Source organism: Bacillus rossius, chromosome 14 (genome assembly GCF_032445375.1).
Source record: "Bacillus rossius redtenbacheri isolate Brsri chromosome 14, Brsri_v3, whole genome shotgun sequence".
NCBI classification, from domain to species: Eukaryota; Metazoa; Arthropoda; class Insecta; order Phasmatodea; family Bacillidae; genus Bacillus; species Bacillus rossius.
The window spans coordinates 45,750,200-45,771,689 of NC_086341.1; the positions used below are offsets into that span (position 1 = coordinate 45,750,200).

General features: G+C 37.9%; 1 protein-coding gene across 3 annotated transcripts in view; it reads right to left on the bottom strand.

Moving 5' to 3' along the window:
- LOC134538850 (putative proline-rich protein 21) overlaps positions 1–19,177 on the bottom strand; it is a 39,531-nt gene extending 20,354 nt beyond the window's left edge. Inside the window, exons 1-5 of one of the 3 annotated variants that reach the window (XM_063380399.1) lie at positions 19,069–19,177; positions 15,204–15,954; positions 10,925–11,024; positions 3,975–4,067; positions 203–349 (exon numbers count right to left, since the gene is read on the bottom strand). In XM_063380399.1, the coding sequence (XP_063236469.1) occupies positions 10,999–11,024; positions 15,204–15,804 (627 nt within the window). In that variant the 5' untranslated portion in view covers positions 15,805–15,954; positions 19,069–19,177 and the 3' untranslated portion in view covers positions 203–349; positions 3,975–4,067; positions 10,925–10,998. Of the gene's footprint in view, positions 1–202; positions 350–3,974; positions 4,068–10,924; positions 11,025–15,203; positions 15,955–18,905 lie in introns of those variants that run through there. The other 2 variants (XM_063380398.1, XM_063380400.1) reach the window with 2 other exon arrangements.
- Between the last annotated feature and the right edge of the window lie 2,313 nt (positions 19,178–21,490).

Below are 21,490 nucleotides of genomic sequence, written 5' to 3' on the forward strand. Positions count from 1 at the left end.
CAAAAGCATGGATAGATAGAAAACAATTTATAAGTAAGAATAATCAAGAAATAAGTAATTTATTCACTATAAATGTTGGAAGATTCGATCAAAAAAAACATACCCTACCGTACTTCTTTAGTAGGTGTAAGTGATAAAACTTACTCTTGAAAACTTTTTGTCTTTAGTAGGTGTGTCTTATTTGTGCATTAAACAAACAACATTTAATAAGTAACAAAAATGTAGGTTTTATTTTTTCCTGAAACAGTTTTATAAAAAAAAGCTACTTCTGCTCCCGAGGTTGCTTAAGAAGTATGTATTTTCATTCAAACTGGGGTGCCACTGTGGGGTCAATCTCGCAGAAACATGCCTGTGGACAAACATTAACCATGGAAAACTTAACCTGTCATTATTTGTGTGCAGTTTTTTTTTTTTTTTTAATGTGTGGAGTCCACACGCGACAGAAGTGAAACTGCTTGCATATTATATTATTAGGTATAGGAAACATAATTCTCTTTGGCTGAGATCGCAGATAAAAAATATACATACATATGCAAGTATGTGAGCACTAAATTATGCTATTGCACAAGAATGTGAGTCTGAAAGTATGCAAGTGTGCAAATGTAAAGCATACAAGTCTGCAAAAGTGTGTAAGATCGCAAATTTGTAAGTATGCAAGCATGCCCAGTGTGCAAGTACATTAAACTCCCTATTATCCGCGGGCGGATTATCCGCGCATGCTACGAAAAAATACAGCACATATGTAAATCTGTATTTTATTACAAGTGAGCAAATTTGAACTCTACTGACGAGTGTATTGCGTGCAGTATACAGTGAAACGCCACAGGCCTTCTCGGAACTCACACAGTAGGCTGGCATGCGTTGCTATTTTTGTCTCTGCCGCACTTTGTTTCTAGTCGTATGGTTGAGCACTTTTATGTTTACATTTTTATGTATTGTATGTTAATTATTCAGTAAAATACTAAAATTTTAGCATCATTAAAAATATTTTACTGTTAATTGTAACTTTTACTGTACATAAATGTTTAGATTTTTAAGTTGAAATTAATGTTTCCTTTTTTTGTTTCCCACTTTCGGCTCTTTTGCGGATTATCCGCGATTTTCACTATCCGTGGTGGCCCTGCCACTTAATTTCGCGGATAATCGGGCGTGTACTGTATGTTGCGTCATTTCTACCTCTTGCCTGCCGCTTCCTCCTCTACTGGTTCCCCAACCACGTACCTAGTGATGGGTAGTGGAAAGTTTCCTGTCGGAAATTTCCTGCCGAAAACTTTCAAAAATGGAAAATTTACAGACCTCATGGAAACTTTTAAAAAAAGTGGAAACATTGGGAAACATTGAATTTTTTTTAGCTGTAACAGTTGAGTGCTGTTGAGTATGTATGCAAAATTTCAACCGATATGGAACACATTGAAGAAGGTATAGTTTTAACAGAGTTAGCTCAGTACCGAAGTAGAGAAGGTATGTGGGCCAAAGAATTTCTTTGGATGGCGCTTGAAAAAGGTAAAATTGAACCATGTACTTGGTGGAAAGGTCTGTGTGGTCATACACAGCTGTCAAAAGTAGCAAACAGAATCTTAGGTATGCCAGTAACCTCTGCTGCTACAGAGAGGTCTTTCAGTACACATGGTAGTATACATACAAAACTAAGAAACCGCTTGACCACTGAAAGAGCAGGTAAAATATCATTCATTGCCCACAACTGGAAATTGTGTCACCACATCCTGGAGGACATTGAAAAATTGGAAAGGAAAGATACTATTACTGTCATTGTGGAAGACAAATGTGAGAAAGTATATCAGAAGAAAAAACTACCACAATGTGTTTTAAAAGAAGACAGTGCATCTTGTTCTAACAATGAAACAGAGGAAGAAAACAGTGATTTCAGTTATGAGGACAATATTGATTTCATTGGTTTATAAGACCCAATATGACTTAAATAAGGACATGTTTGTTTCCAATTCAGTTAAAACTGTAACATGTATGATTTCTTATTATGAATGCAACTAATTGTTGATCAATATTTTTTTTAGTGTTCTATTTGTTACAACTTATTTGTCTTTATTTCCAATCAGTTGATAAATCCTAATAATATAGTGATAATATTTTCAAATCTATGTAGTCAAATATTTTAACTGTGATTGACCAGGTAATTGTTTTTTCAGAAGGAATCATTTCTGTTAAATCTGCAGTTAAGTATTCTTTACCTTAATTTTTCTTCCACTACATTAGCTTTTTGTAATGTTGAAAGCAGCTGATAAAATAATTTTCAGATTTAAAAACTGATTAGGCCTACTTGCAATGAATTTGTGAACTGTATTTGTAAAAAGAATAATTCCACCTAAATGTTGAAATTAATTTAGAACAGCACCCACAGTAAATTCTACGTCGCTAACGAAAGATATTTTAATGTCCCCTTAATACTGCAACTGTGAATATTGTATTTTACAATATGAAAATTTCATACAGTAGAGACAGTCACATGTCTAATTCTCTGAAATGGTTATTTATAAACCAACATCAAAGTTTCCTAAAATTTCCTATGTTTTTCGGTTTTTGGAAAGTTTCCATGAAAATTTCCAGGAAAATTTCAGATACATAAAATTTTGGACATTTACCCATCCCTACACGTACCTAACAATTCACAACATGCAATCGGAATTTTCGTAACGCTCGGAAATTGTAGCCCCTCAGCTAATAAGTTTCACTTCAGAATTGCTATTCTCGTGTTTCCCTCGCACGGCAGGATCAGCATGGATGGCGAGACCGCTGGCTGCCACTGGAGTTGCAGAGACTGGACAGTCGATAAGGTGAGGTGAAAAAGTAATGAATGAAACAGTGAGTGGCGGTGAGGCTAGAATGAGGCGCTGACGGAATGAGTTGCCGGGAGCACCCTGAGAAAAACGCCAGCTCTTGGCAATGTAACACAACCATGGACAAAGCGTGTAACTATATAATAACGAAACAATTGAGCATCAGAAGCTTACAGAACTGCCACCAGGGAAGAGAAAAAAGGGTTCATTGGGCAGATTTTTTTGTAGGCAATCACGTGAACAGAAGTGAAACTGCAAGGAAATGCTAACAATCACACTGGGACGCGACAGACAAACTGGCTTTACCTCGAGGGGGGGGAAAAAGCTTTCCACGGCTAGCGCAGAACATACGGCGAAGAATGGGAAGGCTCTCACTGGAATCATAATGAACAAACTAGAACTGTGCCATTAAAAAAAAATTTATATATAATTCAAAATTAAAAATGATTATAGTAAAGAAAGTTAAATCAGAGACAAAACATAAAATCAAGTTAAAAATGCAGTCAAAATCTTGTAAAAGTTGTGCACTAAACTTAAAATAAATATTTCTGCGGAAAATTTAATTTAAAAAAATTAGTTTTGTAACTAGCAACAGCACAGGCCCAGGAATGGTGGGAGGCAAGCCAGCCTAGTCTTGGTCACCACAGCGGAGGTATCAGCAACGTCTCGGCAGAGGTTTCTGATTGAAATGACTCGCTGAAAGGAAAAAATGGAATGCAAAGAATTCCTCTACAGATTAAATCTGTTTTCCTTAAAAACTTCTTTTTTTTTTTTAATTTTATTTTGCAACTGTCGTGCAAATAAAATATTTATTGTAAGGCCCAACCTGCTAGTTCAATGATTGTAGTTCTGGCTGGCGAATCAAAGGCCAGCAGAACTAAAGTTTACCAGTTACAGAGAGATGGTGCATTGGGGAGGGGGAGGGGGGGAGGAACATCTCTACGAAATCCTAAGAAATAATAAAATAAATTTTTTTTTTCATTCGCACCAACAAAAGGAAATAATAATTTGAAAGCAAACAGCAGGCAAGGAGGTTATACCCCTCAGGGAGTGACATTCTGCGTAGTGATTCACTTCTGGACATACGTGCAAGCTTTCAACCCAGAAGCTCAGCGGAGGCTTCAACAACTTGCAGAAATGCAAGTCAAGTATGTTGCTCACCTTCCTGCTCTTCCGTAACGTACCACATCCCGGTCTCCCACTCTGGTTCGTGCGGGATTCTGCCGCGTGGTCGAAGAATGGCTGTCACTTAGACTGTGGACAAAGAATTACTTACTAAGTACATGATGGGCCACCTCGATTGAACATCTTCAAGTACGTAAACTAGGGAAATAAGCACTCGAGGAGAAGGGGAAACATTCGTAAGCCAGTAACGGCTCAGGTTGTCTGTTTATAAAGGCCCGTCGGCAACAGTCCAAACCAGTGGGCGGTCCGTGTCCTTATACGAATGTGAATGACGTCACATTGTCGCACGGAAAACTGCTCTATCTACAATAGTTTTGAATATTAGATATCACGTATCCAAGATTGTCTCTTGATCCCGATGACATGATCCTGTGGTACATGATGCTTGCTGTATTAATTTAGTTAGTACGTCAAAAGATCCTGGCCCGACAAAAAAAAACTTGTTGTATAACAATGAATGATCGTCAGTTGAATACAAAATAGATTCTTCTTTTTATTCAACTTAAGATCACAATTTATTGTTATATCACAAGTTTTTGTTATGTACAGGATCTTTCGACGTACTAAATTAAAACAGCAAGAATCATGTAGTACCATAGGATCAAAATATACAGGATCATGCCATCAGGATCAAGGCATAAACTTGGATACGTGATACGAAACTTTAACTCATGAATTCACTGCCAAAAATCAATTTGTGTGTCCGGCCTTTGACAAGCACAGGTCGCAAACGGACAGCACTACCTAATTAATATTTTGTCTTGGTCTTCTCTTTCTATCACATTGTTATTTTCTGTTTGCCTTTTTTTAAACGGGAACTGGAAACTGCCAATATTAAGAAAGTTCTTCTATGCTATCAAATAACACATAGTGGGACAAAAGTTCCAAGTCGACCAATGTAGACTCGTCTACAACAGCGATGTTCTGAACTGTGTCCGGACACTGATCACTGATTGGTCCACTTGACCCTTTGACGTCACGGGTGGTGCGGGCGATGGTCCGAATCTCCCTGGTACGAATAAATTGGTTGAATTGACCTTTTTTGTCCCAATATGTGTGCTTTCGTAGCACTGAATTAACACTCGTGATATTTGCTGTTTCCAGTTCCCGTTTAAAAACTGGCAAACAGAAAATAACTGACATTTATTAGTATTATACCTCCTTTCTATACCTAAAAGTCTAGTATTACAAACACAAACTTATTGAAAACAGCCTCCTAAATTACCTGATTTATTACAGTTTTATTTCAGTTTGATATCAGATTAAAATTTACAAGGTGATATCATTGTGGTGTGTAAACAGTGTAAAGTAGAGGTGGGTCACAGAGTATCAACCTTCTACTTAGGAACTAATACACGCCTGTATCAGGTACTGCAAAAAGTACACTTCAAGTAACAAGTACTTTAGTATCAGTTTAGAATTCACCTGGAACAACACCACGGCCAATGTGCGCAGAACCCGATCGCAGATGACGGTCACTTGGGCGGAGCTTGTGAAAGGGGAGGGAGCGGCACGACGAATAAGGGATAAAGAAGGGAAATAATGTAGGGGAGGAAGCGCAGGTAAAGGCATTGAAGGAGAGGCGTAGAGCAAAATTGTTACGAGTCGTTTTGTTTATTGTCCCACATCAAAGTACGCTCAGTGCGCAGTGCGTGCTTCTTGCGAAGACTGAAGACTCTAGCTAGTGCGCTAATAGCGATACAAGACCAAAGACACTGGTTCTTGATCCATCATCCTTAGGTGATAGATATGTGGATCTACGATCTAGGGAGCAAAGCTAAAACACCGTCTCGTTCAATAATAAAACTAATGAAATTTTAATATTAAAAAGTACATTAATAAAAGATATAATATTTATATTTGTGCACCTAACAACTATGAAAATGCAAATAAATTCTCAGTTGACCCTAATAACAGATGTAATCAACATATGGACTTTCTTTTTTCGAAAACAATTAGTAACTAGTGTTTTCATACATTAAAAGATTACGATTTTATCAAAAATTAAAAATAAAATAAAACAGATAGGTACATTAGTGAGCATACTATATCAATAGACATTCAAGTTACATCAGGCAGATAGCAGTGTCAATATCGATAAAATAAAAAAACACTTTGCAAGTTCAGTCACTATTTAACAAATAGTATTGCATTATAACTCAGTTTTTGTTTACACAAATTACGGTAAATATGTACAGTCGCGGTAGATGCCAAAAAAAAAATGCTAAAAATCTGAAAATACTTTTATTCTGTGCCCTTTCACTTCCTCTTTTCAAATCAACCGGCGGAGGTAAGAAATTCCAAATACTTTAGGAGATATTGAATTTTTTAATTTTCATCACAATACCTGCGTAGTATGCGGCGATCACAATTGTTTCTTGTCATAGATAATAAGGGCTGTATCCGAATACATAGGGATGCGTCCTTAGCACACACATCCCTACATCCCTTAGCAAATGCAGCCACAATGTAGAGGACGCATTTCTAATGGATGGATAGTATCCGAATACTTTTACTACTAGCACCACCTGTTGACTGTCAGTCGTACTAATGTTCACGCAGCCATTTTGTGTAGGGATATCTACGAATATTCAGCAAAACGTAAATAATAAATACCTACCAATTAAAAAATAATGTAACGTGTATGTTATATATGTTAGCGATCCAAATAAAATACATTTTATAAATTGTAAACTTTAAAAATACTTATGAGTTTTGAATTATCCTTTAAGTTTAAATTCGTATTTTTATTATATTTATTAACGTCTTAATTTGTCTCTGTTTAAGTTATCACTTTCGCTTATAATGTTTTAAACAAATATTTTGCAGAAAATCTGAAGTAATATTATACACAAACAAAATAAAACCCAATTCCGAAGCTAATGGATGTAGGGACGCGTTAGTGGATGCGAGTGTCACATCCCTAGAAATCTCGAATTAGTGGATGCGTGAAGGGATGCATCGGCATCCCTTGTGAGAATTCGGATTCAACACAAAGATGGCCGCGTCCACTACGATGCACTTTTAGTGGATCCCTTAGCTAAGGGATCCATTAGGCCAGTATTCGGATACAGCCAAGGTTTCTTGTTTACGAGTACCTATTTCTTATTGGACAATTTTGTCACGTGATTGTTCCGTGATTGGCCAGTATTCAAATGAACCAATATGTGATTATTTATTCCGTGATTGGTCAGTATTCAAATGAACCAATACGTGATTATTTATTCATTTATTGTTCAATACGATGTTTAATTAATCGGTCAACTTCTGCCGTAAACGACTACATCATTTCCTTATAGTGACAAAGGAAATGTACCCGCCTCCAACTTAGGTGAGTTTTTAACGTTTCTAATTTTAAAGTATTTTTTTATTTGGATATTGTTGCGCAAGTAATAAGTAAAAAAAAAATTACGTGAGTTGTTAATGTTCATCATTTGTCCGGGTTTTGTTAGGTCAGGTCAGTTACATTATAAATAATTTAAAACTAAAGAACCATTAAATTAAATTCTCATTATTTTTAATGTTCGCTTAGTTTGAAAGTATTTATAATGTAACTGACCTGACCTAATCGACCATTTTATTTATTACGCATTCACTAACACACGTCAAAATAAAAAATGGCGACGTTCGAAGGGTTAAACGGGCGTTGTATTGCTAAATTAAAAAATTCAATATCTCATAAAGTATTTGGAATTTCTTATCTCCGCCGGTTGATTTGAAAAGAGGAAGTGAAAGAGCATAGAATAACAGTATTTTCGGATTGTTAGCATTTTTTTCCGCATGAATACGCAGGTATTGTGATGAAAATTAAAAAATTCGATATCTCCGAAAGTAGTTGGAATTTCTTATCTCCGCCGGCTGATTTGAAAAGAGGAAGTGAAAGAGCACAGAATAAAAGTGTTTTCGGATTTTTAGCATTTTTTTTTGGCATCTACCGCGACTGTACATATTTACCCAAATTACACTTAGCAAACTCATTATTTTCCGTGAAAAAATTCCACACAAATGAAGTCTTTTTCCTGCACTTATCCATTCTTTATTTCACTATAAAGATACTAACTACAAAGCATGACAGCCCGCAACAATGTACGTAGTATGTATATACACGGCCAGGACGAACTGCAGGGAATGTTGAACTGATTGATACCATACTGGTTCTATTAGGCAGGCATGAGCGTAACAGAGGTAGAGAATTACCGGGCGTGATAAATAATGTATCAGAATCACCTTACGGTCGCACGGTCTGCGTACACCGAGCTTTTTTTTTACTGTTAGAGAAGTTAGAACAGGGAGGGGAGGTTGGAAGAGAGTGAGAAATACTCCTTTAACGTCGAAAAGGGGGGAATTATCTGTTGTGTCCATGTGACATCACAAGTCATAGACAGACTACTGCTAGGAGTAGGCAAACTCCTACCAAAATTCAGAGGGTTCCTTCCAAAACAGCTTCAAACTCAAAGGTACCAACTGAGATTTTAGTAAGCAGAAGAATACCACTGAAAGACTCGCCTGCAACGACCTAGAGATATATAGACTGCTAGTGGGAGGCCATCTTTGATTCCAATTGAATTTGACAGAATGGTGGGCAAACAGTGCTTTGTTAGCAGACGACGTACGTTGACAGCAGAAAAGTAGCAGTGTACTAAGTTAATTATGTAATATTACGGGATGAATTATGTTCATTATGTAAAATTACGTGACACAACTAAAACTCGTAATGAACGAATACGACTACAATAATAACAAACCCACACAAATTATTTAAAAGTGGTCATTATTCCATTGCAGTCGATTATTTTAAATTAATAGTACTTAGTGATGAGATAAATTCCATGTACTGTATCAAATTACCTACACGAAATACATATATAATAGGTTCAATAACGGATCTACATATTGGTCACAAATGTTGTGTCGAAGAAGGGTTAGCTATTTTCTAGCGCATTTAATGTCGTATTTACACATCGCACTATGATGAAACTGTATTTAAAATTATATTTCACTCGTTCCATCTTTAAGTATTACCCGCAAAAACTGTAAAATTGCGGAAAACCTACAATTTTAGGGAATTTACTAGCAACTCGCATCTTTCTCCCATAAGAACCAATGCTTTTACAGCCATGTTTTGCCCACCATTCTGTCAAATCAGTTCTCTGTCTCTCTCGCACGGATTGTAGTTCCCCAGTATGCCGTCGACAGCAGCAATTGGCGCTGAAAGCAGCGTGATAAGCAGTCTATATATCTCTAGGTCGTTGCTCGCCTGTGTATCGATTGTTTAGACTACGAAGAAGAACCTTCTATTATAGTCTTCGACTTTCTGTTTCTTCCCAGACAAGTGAGAGGCAAAGGTGGTAATGTTTTTTTTCTCTCTCAGGATATTTGTTTCAAATAATCGCATATCCTCAGGAAGGTTATGTAATAAAATAAATATACTAGTACCTATTATAAATTAGATAAAGTAACTTTTGAGACACTTTTCTTGTACCTTAATCAAATAGAAACTTATCAATTTTTGTATAAATTTATATTAAGAGATATATTTATATGAATGTGGTTAAGGAGTGAAATTTTTCTGATGGAGAATACTGTCCAGAGATCATATGATTAATCAGAATAAAAGTATCGCTGAATTTATTTTCTTGTCTTGTTGTTTTTCAGCCACCTTCAATAGTGTTCAACATTTAGGTTATATTTTATTTTTGATATATTTCTAATATGCATGTTAGGCCCCATCTGGAAAAGCAAGTTTACCTTGTGTATCGAAACCTTGGTAAATAGAGTGGTGCTTGTAGTGAGTATATGGGACCAGATGGAACCGGCCTCAATATCGTACGGGACATATCTCTTTGGCCAATTACCTATTCTCTGTCCTTTTGTGTCAGAAATGTTTCACAATAATGTTTCACGAAAACTTTGCATTGAAAGTCAATCTTGAAATTTTACTCTCATCGCACCCAAAGAAGTTTCACATCAAAAATTCGAGTGAGTCTTCCAGTACTCGCCAGAGATGTGTAAACATCTAACATCGGTAAAGAGCAAACGCACATGTTCTCGTGTTAAAATACACACATAATACGAAATTTAATGTAGAAATCTTTAAAATAATGTCAAGCATAATAAATGTACGCAAACTGTTTTTTAATTACATTTACAGGCACAAACCACACATTGTTTGCGCACCTGCCGCTAGAAATCGTTGCCGAAGCTACTATGTTAACTATCGAATCATTCGATTTACAGGCTTAAAATTTAAAATATATAATAAAACTGCTCCGATAAAAGCAGAAATGACTTTTAAAAAATACTAAACTTCAGCTTTGTAACTGATTTATTACTCATCTTGTTCATTAAACCGTAAATTCGATAATGTTTTCTTTGAATTTGTGAATTTTGATTCGCGCCATCCACCACAGATGGCAGCACCCTGATTGTTACATATTTCTATCGCATTAACGGAATTTCTCCCACCAAATGCTATGTACCGAGTGTTAAGATGTTACACATAAATGTTCGTAAAGACTTAGTTACAAATGCTCTAAACTACAGCTACCAAATAGCTCTTCAAACCCATTCCAGCTGGTGAAACGAAGGGGGGGGGGGGGGGGGGGGGGGGGGGAGGATGATACGAAAAACCACTCGGTAAAAAAAGAGAGAGTGTATGTAATTCAGTACACCCGATACACGTGAAACACTCATCTGTCTTCGAGGAAAGAGTGAGACTGGCTATGCACAGAACATCGGACACGAAAGTTTAAAGTTTTCGAACTTGTTATGCTGCTAAACTTAAGTTGTGGTTATTTTTGTTATGCATGGTCGTACAAACTTTTATAATCTGCTGTTATTGAAATTATTATTTCACTTGCAGCACACCCTTATTTATGTGTACTGCGAATCTCAATAGGAAAGGAAAGACATATTTATGGCCTCACCTCGTTTGCATACGATGTTCCCAGCGAGGTCTTGTCCGACAATCTCGTATCCATTCTCCTGGCCGTTGCAGTTGTTACCCTGGTGGTTGTTCGCACGACTCTACCAACAAGGGCACACAAAACACAATGAAAAACTAGCTGAGAGTCACGTGTAAGGCAGTTCATTTAACTTATTTATGTTCTTTTAATGCTTTTAAGGTTGTCTGAGGAAATATTATGGCTTAAGAGGACAGGAAAGATCGCGACGTGCATGAATGACGAAAAAATAAAAACTATAATATAATCTGAAAGACATTACAGAATTCGATGGGGTTGGTTATTGCCTGCTAGACAGACAGAAATAGTCAATACAATGTTTAGTTCAAAACAACGACCGTTCAAAAACAAGTTGCAAACGGTTTTTCATGAAATAAGGGCTTGAAACAAAAAAAAAAAATAAACAAACATGAAAAATATTTGGCTGTAAAATTATTAAAATCACATAATGAAAACATCCATGATAGCTAAATATTAAAACCAAATATATTTTAATAGTATTATTTCAGTAGCAAATAGTAAAATGTTTAAATAAGTTAAAATTATCTCCAACTTGGTATTAAGCCGCCAAGGACATGACCTTGACCGTAAACTTGAAATTCTTTAAGTTTTGACCAAAATATTCCGAGAAAAAAAAACACAAAAAAAGCTTACTTCAAATTATTAGTTACTTAATCGCTTTCGGTTCTCGGTTTGATTCCCGGTAAGAGGAAACATGTAATTTATGTATCAAAAATTTACAAAAATTTAATTACAATTTAAAAAAAAATTAATACAAATTGATAAAGGACAACGATTGAGCTACCTACTTTTCTAAAGAAGAGTGTGCTGCATTAATTCAATAATTTTCCTTGTCTTGAACGAGAATATGTTCATAACTCTTTTGATATCGACTAAGAACTTAAATTGAAGGACATTGATGATTAATGAAAGAATGAAGACAATGGAAGTATCCTTAACATGAAAAGTGAGAATACATTCGAGCCTAATTCAGGTAGATTCTCCATAATTTGTAAAAATGATGGACCCTAAGTCGATGAAGAAGCTTTGACGTCAATGATTTCGAATTCTTACAGTAATCCAAGTGAAGACGCTGATTTCTACGATGATGGCGACAGTTACTCTGAAGCTGGTGACAAAACCGAAGACTGTGATGAGGCACCAAAAGCTGGCAAGATCGAAAGCAGTGATGAAGCCCTGAGAGCGAAACGATGGAAACGGTGTGATAAGATCAATTGCTCTGATCAAGCTTACAATGAACACTGGGAAGATATTAGTATTTTTAAGAACACTAACAGACATTCCAGGAAGATGACGATAGCAGAAGAGATTGATTGTATGTCATGGAAAGATTGTAACATATTGTTTGACCGCCTGAGACTGTTGGTGGCATCGGTTCGTACAGGAAACTACTCGCACATCGACGAAGTAGCCTCCATACTTAAAGACATGACCCCCACATTCGAAATTAATTTACAGTCACGTGATAAATTATAATCGCATGGTTATTTCTTACCTAAACTCTTTTTAGAATGTTATTTAACCTGAAAATACAGGGTATAATTATGGTTACTATTTTATAAGTCCAAACTAAGCTTTATTTATAAAATTATTTTTCTTTAAAATAACCACATCAAGTTTGTATATTTATTTCACACTCTGAGAAAAAAATAAACAGGGCGGGGCCGAGGCCCTGACCCAGGGGTCCACCCAGCCCCATCCTTGTGGGGGCCATGCTTAAAGAACTGAGTGAATCTGTCTACATACAATAATCACTTGTTTAACATGCTTTTGTATAATACTGAAAAATAAATCAATTATTTAGATATCAAAAATTTAATGTTTTATTTCTTATAATCTAATTTCTAACTGAGACTGAGTTCTCGTACTACAGCTTCTTTTTTTTAGTGTGTTTCCTTTTCGTTAATTGTGCTTCCTTTTTTTTTATAATGCTTCCAAATGTGCTTCCTTTTCATTGATTTTGGATTGTTAAGTTGTACTTAGGACAGGACTGGTCTCATGGCTCGGAGATGTCTGGGTTAAACGCCCAATACTGGACATTGCCTGTTAAAAAATGTTTTTCGAGACATGGAACGTATTCCAAGTATCGGAAAATTAGACTTCTGTGGTAGGCACAGCGACACATATTTATATCGTCGGACAGGTATCTTGTATAGAATCGTTTTTTGTAGAGTGGACGATCAATAAACTTCACCAAAGGTAATGGAAAACAGACTTTAAAATTTATTTGAAGCTTTAGTTACTCTTACTTCTGGCCGAGAATCAAACCAAGGACTGAAACATATGGAGTCAATATTACATAAATATTTTTTTTTGATGATTTTTGGAATGTTTTCCGAATTTCTAGGTCAGATATTGTGTATTTCTAAGATCGCGTACAATATGTCATTATCGGCTTACTGGAGGATGGTAGTAGAGGAATTTAAGCCTATTTTAGGGCTTTCCACCATATTTGATTAAATACGAATTTTTTTTACCTTCAATATGTTTTTTTTTGATCGAGCAAGGATCGAACCAAGCACTGTAAACGATCGAATAAATCAATAAATGTATACTGGTCTTTTGATGAATTTTTTACTTTTTCCCGAATTTCTAGCTTAAAAAATACAAATTTCCAAGATGGCATTCAATATGTCATTACCAGTTTACTGGAGTCTGGTAGATTAAGAAAGTAATCTTCTTATATTAAATAAATTTTTTAATGTAAAACAATTTTTTTTTGTCTTCGATCAAGTATCGAACCAAGGACAGGAACTAGTCGAATCAATTAGTATATTTATTCCAGCATATTAAAAAAACCTTTTGGAATTTTCCCCGAATTTATAGATAAATAAATACAGATATCCAAGATGGCGACCAAATGTAAAGATGGAAGGTGTCCTGGCAATAAATAATTACGGCACTCCAATTTGTAAAAATTATAACATGACTGTAGCACCCTCTGGCAGACGAAAACAAAGTGGCGGCCTCCAGTAGGCGAAAACAAGATGGTGGACATGTTGTCAAGGTAGCTGGAAATATATACCTTGGCATTAGTGGTCGGAGGTCAGTGCATAGAGTAAGTAAAGGGTAAAGGGTAAAGGGGTCAGTGTGCTGTTGACTTCCGTGTAGGAAGGTAAGTTACCATTTTTACACGCTTCATATTAGCTTCATTATTTTTGCCCTCAATGGGTACGAACCGAGGACACCATGATTTAAGTGTTCTTTTTCTATTTTATTAAAATTTTTATAAAATTTTAATTTTTCCCCAAATTTTTGAGATAAAAATACATATTTACAAGATGGCAGCCATATGATAAATGCAACGATTACATCGTAATTCAAAATGATGGATATTTTTATTAATATTTTATTAATTACTGTTTATTATGAATTTTAATATTTCTTCTGAATTTCTGGTATAAAAATTACGGTTTTCCAAGATGGCGGCCATAACGATAATATCAATGATTACATTATAATTCATGATGGCGGGTGTGATGTCAGCAAGTTCATTATTTTTTTTAGAAATTGTAATTAAACTTTTTAAAGTTTTTATATATAAATTACATGTTTACTTACTCTCACTGGGAAGCGAACAGAGGACCGAAATCGATTAAGTAATTAAAATTTTGAATTAAGCTATTTTAAATTTTAATTTTCTCTGAATTTAAAAATAATTTCATGTTTACGGTCAAGGCCAAGGTCATGACCTCGGCGGCTTAAAAGCGGCTTGCAGATGTGGACTTTAAGTTGCTTTGCGGAATTTTTGGTTCCTTCTAAAAAAAAATTGATTTTTTTACGAATTTCAAATTTTTAAATTTTTAAGGAATGAAAACTAGAAATTTTCCCTCAAAACAAGAATACTCAGAATAAAGAATTTCTATTTTTAATTTTTTTTAAATTATTGGCTGAAAATGTTTCTAAAAAAATTTGGTAATTTTGACGGAGTTTGACGAATTGTTGACAAATTTTGAGTTATTTTCGACAAATTTTGATGGTCGAGGTCTATGGTCAATGTCATTCGTGAAGGCCGCCATAATGTCACAATCCAATATGGTGGTCGGCTCCTCTGCTCTTAATCCAGAATCTAGGGCCCGTAGGAACATTTGTATACTACTAGTGGCATAGCCTACACTCACTACGCAGGGTCACGGCTCACATTGCGCCCAAAGAAGTTTCACTTCAGAAATACCTTACAGAACAGTGTGACAACTTTGTGATGACTCAGGACAATACTCACGTTGTTGTAAGGCAGTGTCTCCACCTTCTTGGGCCCGCAGATCTGCGGGTGGCTGCAGGGCATGCAAGGAGGGCCAGGCGGGCATGGGGGACACGGGAAGCATGCTGGTGGGCAGCAAGGGGAGCATGGCGGGCATGGAGGGCATGGCCCACACGAAGGAGCAGGAGGGGCGGGGCAGCAGGGAGGGCATGGAGGACACGGGCAGCAAGAAGCGAGGCATGGCGGGCATGGAGGACATGGCCCACACGAAGGAGCAGGAGGGGCTGGACAGCATGGAGGGCATGGAGGACACGGGCAGCAAGAAGCGAGGCATGGTGGGCATGGGGGACATGGCCCACACGAAGGTGCAGGAGGGGCGGGGCAGCAGGGAGGGCATGGAGGACACGGGCAGCAAGAAGCGAGGCATGGTGGGCATGGAGGACATGGCCCACATGAAGGAGCAGGAGGGGCTGGACAGCAGGGCGGGCATGGGGGACATGGGCCGCAGGAAGCAACACACGGCGGACAAGGAGGACACGGCGGACTGGGTGGGCATGGGCTGCACGGAGGACATGGGCCACACGGCGGGCATGGACCGCATGGTGGGCACGGCGCACAGCATGGCATGCACACAGTTGTCGTCTTCATGATGATGGGTTTCGGGGGCGGGGGCGGCGGGCAGCGAACCACTTGCAGGGGTGTGCAAATTGTGTGGGTCTCCCTCCTGATAGTGGGCTGCTTCTCCGCCTTACTTGATGATGAGATGATGCCGCTGTGGACACACAAAACAGTATCATTGAGCGAGGCTGAACTAAGTCAAGTGTAAAGAGGGTGTAAAGGATTTATGTTCACATTGACAAATGTGCCAAGAGTCACACGGGGGTTGATTAAAATTTGCATAAACATGAAGAGCAAATAAGGTCAGAGGAAGCATTTATTGAGTTTCTTGTGCTACTAGTCACATTACTGTCGTAATACCAGTACTGGTAAGCAGTTTATGGTCATTAACTTGACTATTAAAAGCCTACATAGTATACCTTCAATAGTTCATGCACTGATGAGACAATGAAAGTACAGAATGAATACTTTATGAATGTGTTTGTGAAATAATATAGCCTAGTAAACATAGTTTTAATTCATCTGCAGTTGAAAGGTGTTCTAAATGTTTACAGAACAAGGGAAAAAAATAATCAAGTCCAATAGAAATGACATAGGTAGCTATAGAAAAAGGCATGCTAATTCCCTGTTTTTACTGTTGAAAAAATATCTAGATAAATCAAATAACATTATATTTTGACTTGAGTACATTCATGGAAGGGGGGGGGGGGGGGGAGTTGCTCCCAAACTTTCCTTTGGTAACCCAGCGTTCTTACCCTAACACTTTCCGCCCTGGCGCCCCCCATGGGCATGGATATGGTTATACCATATACACAATCGGGAAAGCAGTTAGATCTTCGGCTATGACCAGAGGCTGATGCTACCCATCCCAGCATAGTCACCACCTCGGCCCCCTGCTTCACTCAGTTGACCAGATAGTTGACTGCTTCCTTATCCCTGAAGACGATGTCAGCACTGCTGTAGCCAGCCCCGATCTCCTACATCATTATGGGACCCATCAGTCTCACAGAAAACTCGTGGGCCAATGGAGGCCTATCCAAACTCTCATAGCTGTCCAGGCTAGTGGCCGGAGCTGTATCACCGCTCATCACGTCATATCTTCACAGGCATAGGGAACCCTCCCAGGTGATAGGAGCACCACCACCCAGTGCGAGACCTACCCAAACTAATCCTGGGCCACTTAAGGAAACTTCAGCGGGGAACCATTCACAAGAAGGATCATCCTGCACTAGTACCAACTTAGGTGGTGTCTAGGTTACCCATCAGTGCAGTTCTCACCGCACGCTGGAAGACTTCGAAGTTGTCTCGGTCTCGCCCCAGCCAACCCATGCCGAGCCCAGGGGCTTACAGCCGTTAACCCGGGTGTACCTGGCCCTGCCTACAACGTGCTAGACCATTGGGCTCTTCATGGTGAGACCGGTCTTTGGGTTTCACCACCAGGGCTCAGCAGTCGAACCCCCGAGAAGGTTCTGAGTCACATCTGCTGTCGCCTGCAGATTCAGCCAATTCACAATTTATGGTCCCATACCATGCAATTGAGGATGCGCTGCGGCAGGGTTACGCCCGGAATTGTCCTCTTTAGTTAAGGCGATGCTATGACTAGAGGTTGAGGCTACCCATTCCAACAATAGTCACCGCGATTTCTCCCCCCACAGCGGTGCCCACGTGGAGGCAGAGGATTGCCACTTGGTGCGGAGAGGCATGTGTTCGCTTCCATGCACCCATTCCGTTGACCTGTTGGATCGTGTCTCAGATAACTAGAACCGGCTACATCTCCGACACATCAGACGATAGTCACCTTCTCCTGCAGAAATCAGGTCCACGCCAGACACTGTCTTTCGACTGTGATACAACTTATTTTTACGAAATATAGCCTATTAAATCATAGTGGCCTGAACAAGTGACTGGGGGTGCATCAAAAGACAGACAGCCTGCAGAAAAATTCTCATTTACACTTGCACAGAGACAGGCAGATATTAAGGGTAGTCGGAAATGGCATCTGCTGTGTATCATAAATTAAATTAAATGGACTAAAAAAACTCAAGGAGATAGTGCACCTATTTGCTGATTTTTGTAAGGGGAGGATGAAATAAAAACACAGCCATGATGCCCAAGCAATGCCCCTCACATCAACTGACTTTCCAAATACCTGTAAATTCGTTCATTCCACCAGACTGCATGTTTGGATGGATCAAAAAAAAATTACTCTGAAAACCATGTCCGCAATAGCAAAAACTGTAGAATTCTACAATTTTTTTTCGAGTAGAACGGGTGGATTACAAAGTTAGGAAAAGACTTCAATCTTTACAGTTGGAAAAGTGCAATTGAGAAAATTTTAATGAGACCAAATAAATTGCATTTTCGTTGTGGTGTGTTCAAAGTCCATCGACTGCAGAAATTCTTGTTCAGGAAAAGGCTGCATATAATGTAAATGTATAAATAGTAAAATAATAATAATAAAATAAAAATATATCGGCGGAATAATAATGTTTATATTTTATTTATGTTTATATATATATTTCAAAATACTGGGGAAAAATTGATACTGAAATCAACTAAATAGTTTCGTATTTCAAATTTTTTGATAATGAAGATTTTAAAATAAGTATCGAAAATTAATTGTATATTGAAAACTAATTGTCATGTCGCAATCTTTCTGGATAGATATGAATATTCACAATATAACTAAAATAATTTAAAAAACTAGGGTAATTTTATATTAAATAAGCTTGTGGTCTTAAACATTTGTTAGGCACTGTATTACTAATGAAACGAATAATTCAAACCCATAGTACCGGTACTGAGCTATTTTGATGTTGACCTCCTATATCAGTGTGGGCAACATAGACGAAGAAGCTAAATGTGAGTTTCCGATCGAGTGATTAAGAATTATCAGTGACAATGTCTTCGCCTGTAATATTCCCATCGAACTTTATAAACCATTAATCTCGTATACGCACATAGTCACATTTTAGGGACGACTAATTCTTACAGGTAACTCTTAGCTGACAAATGGGGTGAAAAAAAAAGGCAGCAAATGCAGTCTACTTTTTAAAAGTTTACAACCACGGTCGATCGTATAACCGTAAACCAGAAGTAACTCACCTGCATTCGAAACAATCTATCATGTCTTGAAATGTTTTGATAAGGGCCTTATTGTCACAGGATGTGTCAGCCATGGTTTCCTGAACTATTGATTTTCTAGTTTAAAAAAAAAAAACTAAAAATTTTGAAAATAAAAGGAGCCTAAAAAAGTTTAATTGCTCACCTTAAACTGAGAATTTTTTTTTCCTCCAAACGAAATGGCTTCCCAGGAGAATTAACAAAAGAAGTGAAACCATAGAGCATGCATGTTTACTTCCAAGCCCGAGCAAGCCAAGAAATAAAGAGAAATAAACATTAGTACAAGGAATAAACCATGGAGGTATTAGTCTACGGAGTGGGTGTTCTAATGCAAATACTATAGTCAGGGGGTGGCCATGTCTACAGTGTTACTTGGTAAGTTTGTGAAGCAGTCCCCCCCCCCCCCTCCTCCTGTTTCAGCTAACTAGAGCGACATATTGGTTTAGTCGCCCAAAATATTGGCATTGTAATATTTCGCATTGTGGAAACAGTTTTAATGCTATTTCTTTGTGAAAGTGGTTGTTTTTAACGACTAGGTTATAATACACACATACTAGCCAGAAATGTTTTGGTTGGAAAAATATAGCGAAATTGACTTCAATGCATGCCGTCACCTGACAATTCCTAACTCGATGACTATAGTATTTGTGTAGAGTTGAATTCGCTCTGGTCAGCAACTGACCAGCAAAACCAACCATAAATATATAAAGGCTCATGCTAGAAGTTTATGTGATAACTTTAAAGTAACTCGCTAGGAAATACCTAAAAATATTTACATCAATAAATAAAGGAATCAGCATTAAACTTCATTATAAAATAATTTGCTATCAACGTGGGACTTCAATTATTAACACTGTAAAGATTGCAAAGCTTTTTTCCCAACCTCTTACCACTATGAAATGAAACCACATATGTTAGATATAATCTAGACCCATTATTGTACTCTACGCATGACGCTACCATTGGTTTACGAAGAGCCAAGGGAGCTGTCAAAATCAAATGTCATTAACATTCACAAGTATGTTAATAGTAGGCCTATAGGAGCTCCGGCACCAGGCTTCAGGGCGTGATTCTTGGTGCCGAGGTACCGACCGCCATATTGGATTGTGACGTCACGGCGGCCATCATGGATGACCTTAACCTTAAACCCGGTGGCCATCTTGAATCCGCCATTTTATTTTCTAGTACTTTCCGCCATCTAGGAAACGAATGATCCGCTCCCTAATGTTTTTATTACGGCCGCCATCTTGAAAATCCGTAATTTTTATGCTGGGAAATCAGGAAAAATTTTAAAATTTATAAAAAAAATAATAAATCAAAATTTAATAAACTATTATTTTTAAAAACGCATTTATGTCGTGGAGTCCTCCATTCTAACTCGGCGAGGGCAAAAAAGGTGACTGATCCTTCCTCTACGGAAGCCGCTGGCAGACTGGCCACCCACCACTAATACCAAGGTGTGTATGTGTGTGTGTATATATATATATATATATATATATAAAACCAGCTAGTATGATATGTCCGCCATCTGGTTATTTATCGTCTGCTAGAGGTCACCATCGTGTTTTGGTCTGCTAGAGTGCGTTACTGCCATATTAGCTTAAGTTTTACCCGCTAGAGTGCAAGAATCATTTATTATTATCTACTGTGGGGCTACATAAATTTAGAACTTTTTTTTAGCATGGCTACAATATTTCAGTGCCTTTTGTAAACCATATCCTAACAATCCGATTTTGCTTATTCTGGAAAACCATTCCAGCCACATTTATCTTCAGTCATATGAATTTTATTTCAATTCAAACAAAAGCTGGGCTCTCTAAATCCCTTGCATATCACCAGGACGAGTTGGGGAAACCACCACTCTCTCTCTCTCTCTCTTTCGTATTTAAAGTGAAATACTCTCCCTCTCTCTCTCTTCACTTGGCAACACTACGACGCAACGTCATAGCAACTGGGATGGGATCGTCAAGAAAGCTCAACAAATATGTACTTTGTCGGCGCAGTCGAACGTTCCTTTTTTTTCTCTCATTGTCAGTGGTTGCGGAGGTTATTCATCAGCGAGGACAGTTCCTAGCAAGATGGCGACTGCGAGAGATGATGGCGAAAGAGTAGTAACGGAGTTTCAGAAGCAGCCTGGAGCGAGCGACAGCAGTCACAACGGCCTTCATCGCACGGGAGTGCGACATGCATCCAGCCGACCCCTTGGTCTCGGGGATGGCGTCCATCTTTATTTTCTGGAAGGCGGGGCTAACGGTGGGTTTACGATTGAAAATTAAGAATTAAGACTTAAGACTTAGTCGTGTACTTACCATATGACGCTATGTAAACTAGTGGAATGGTTTATGATTGTCGTGTGTGAATTTTGACGGGTCGTGTGCGAACTATATGATGACTTAAGACTTAACAGAAATGGTTATATTTTATATTTTTCGTTAAGACTTAAGGGAAACGACCAATAACAAAAAACAGGAAGTTTATGTCTTATTATTGGACCGAGCGAGGCAGTATTTTGGGTTAGAATTCGTATATTTGTCATTTGTAATCATCATCCATTTCGAAAAATAGAT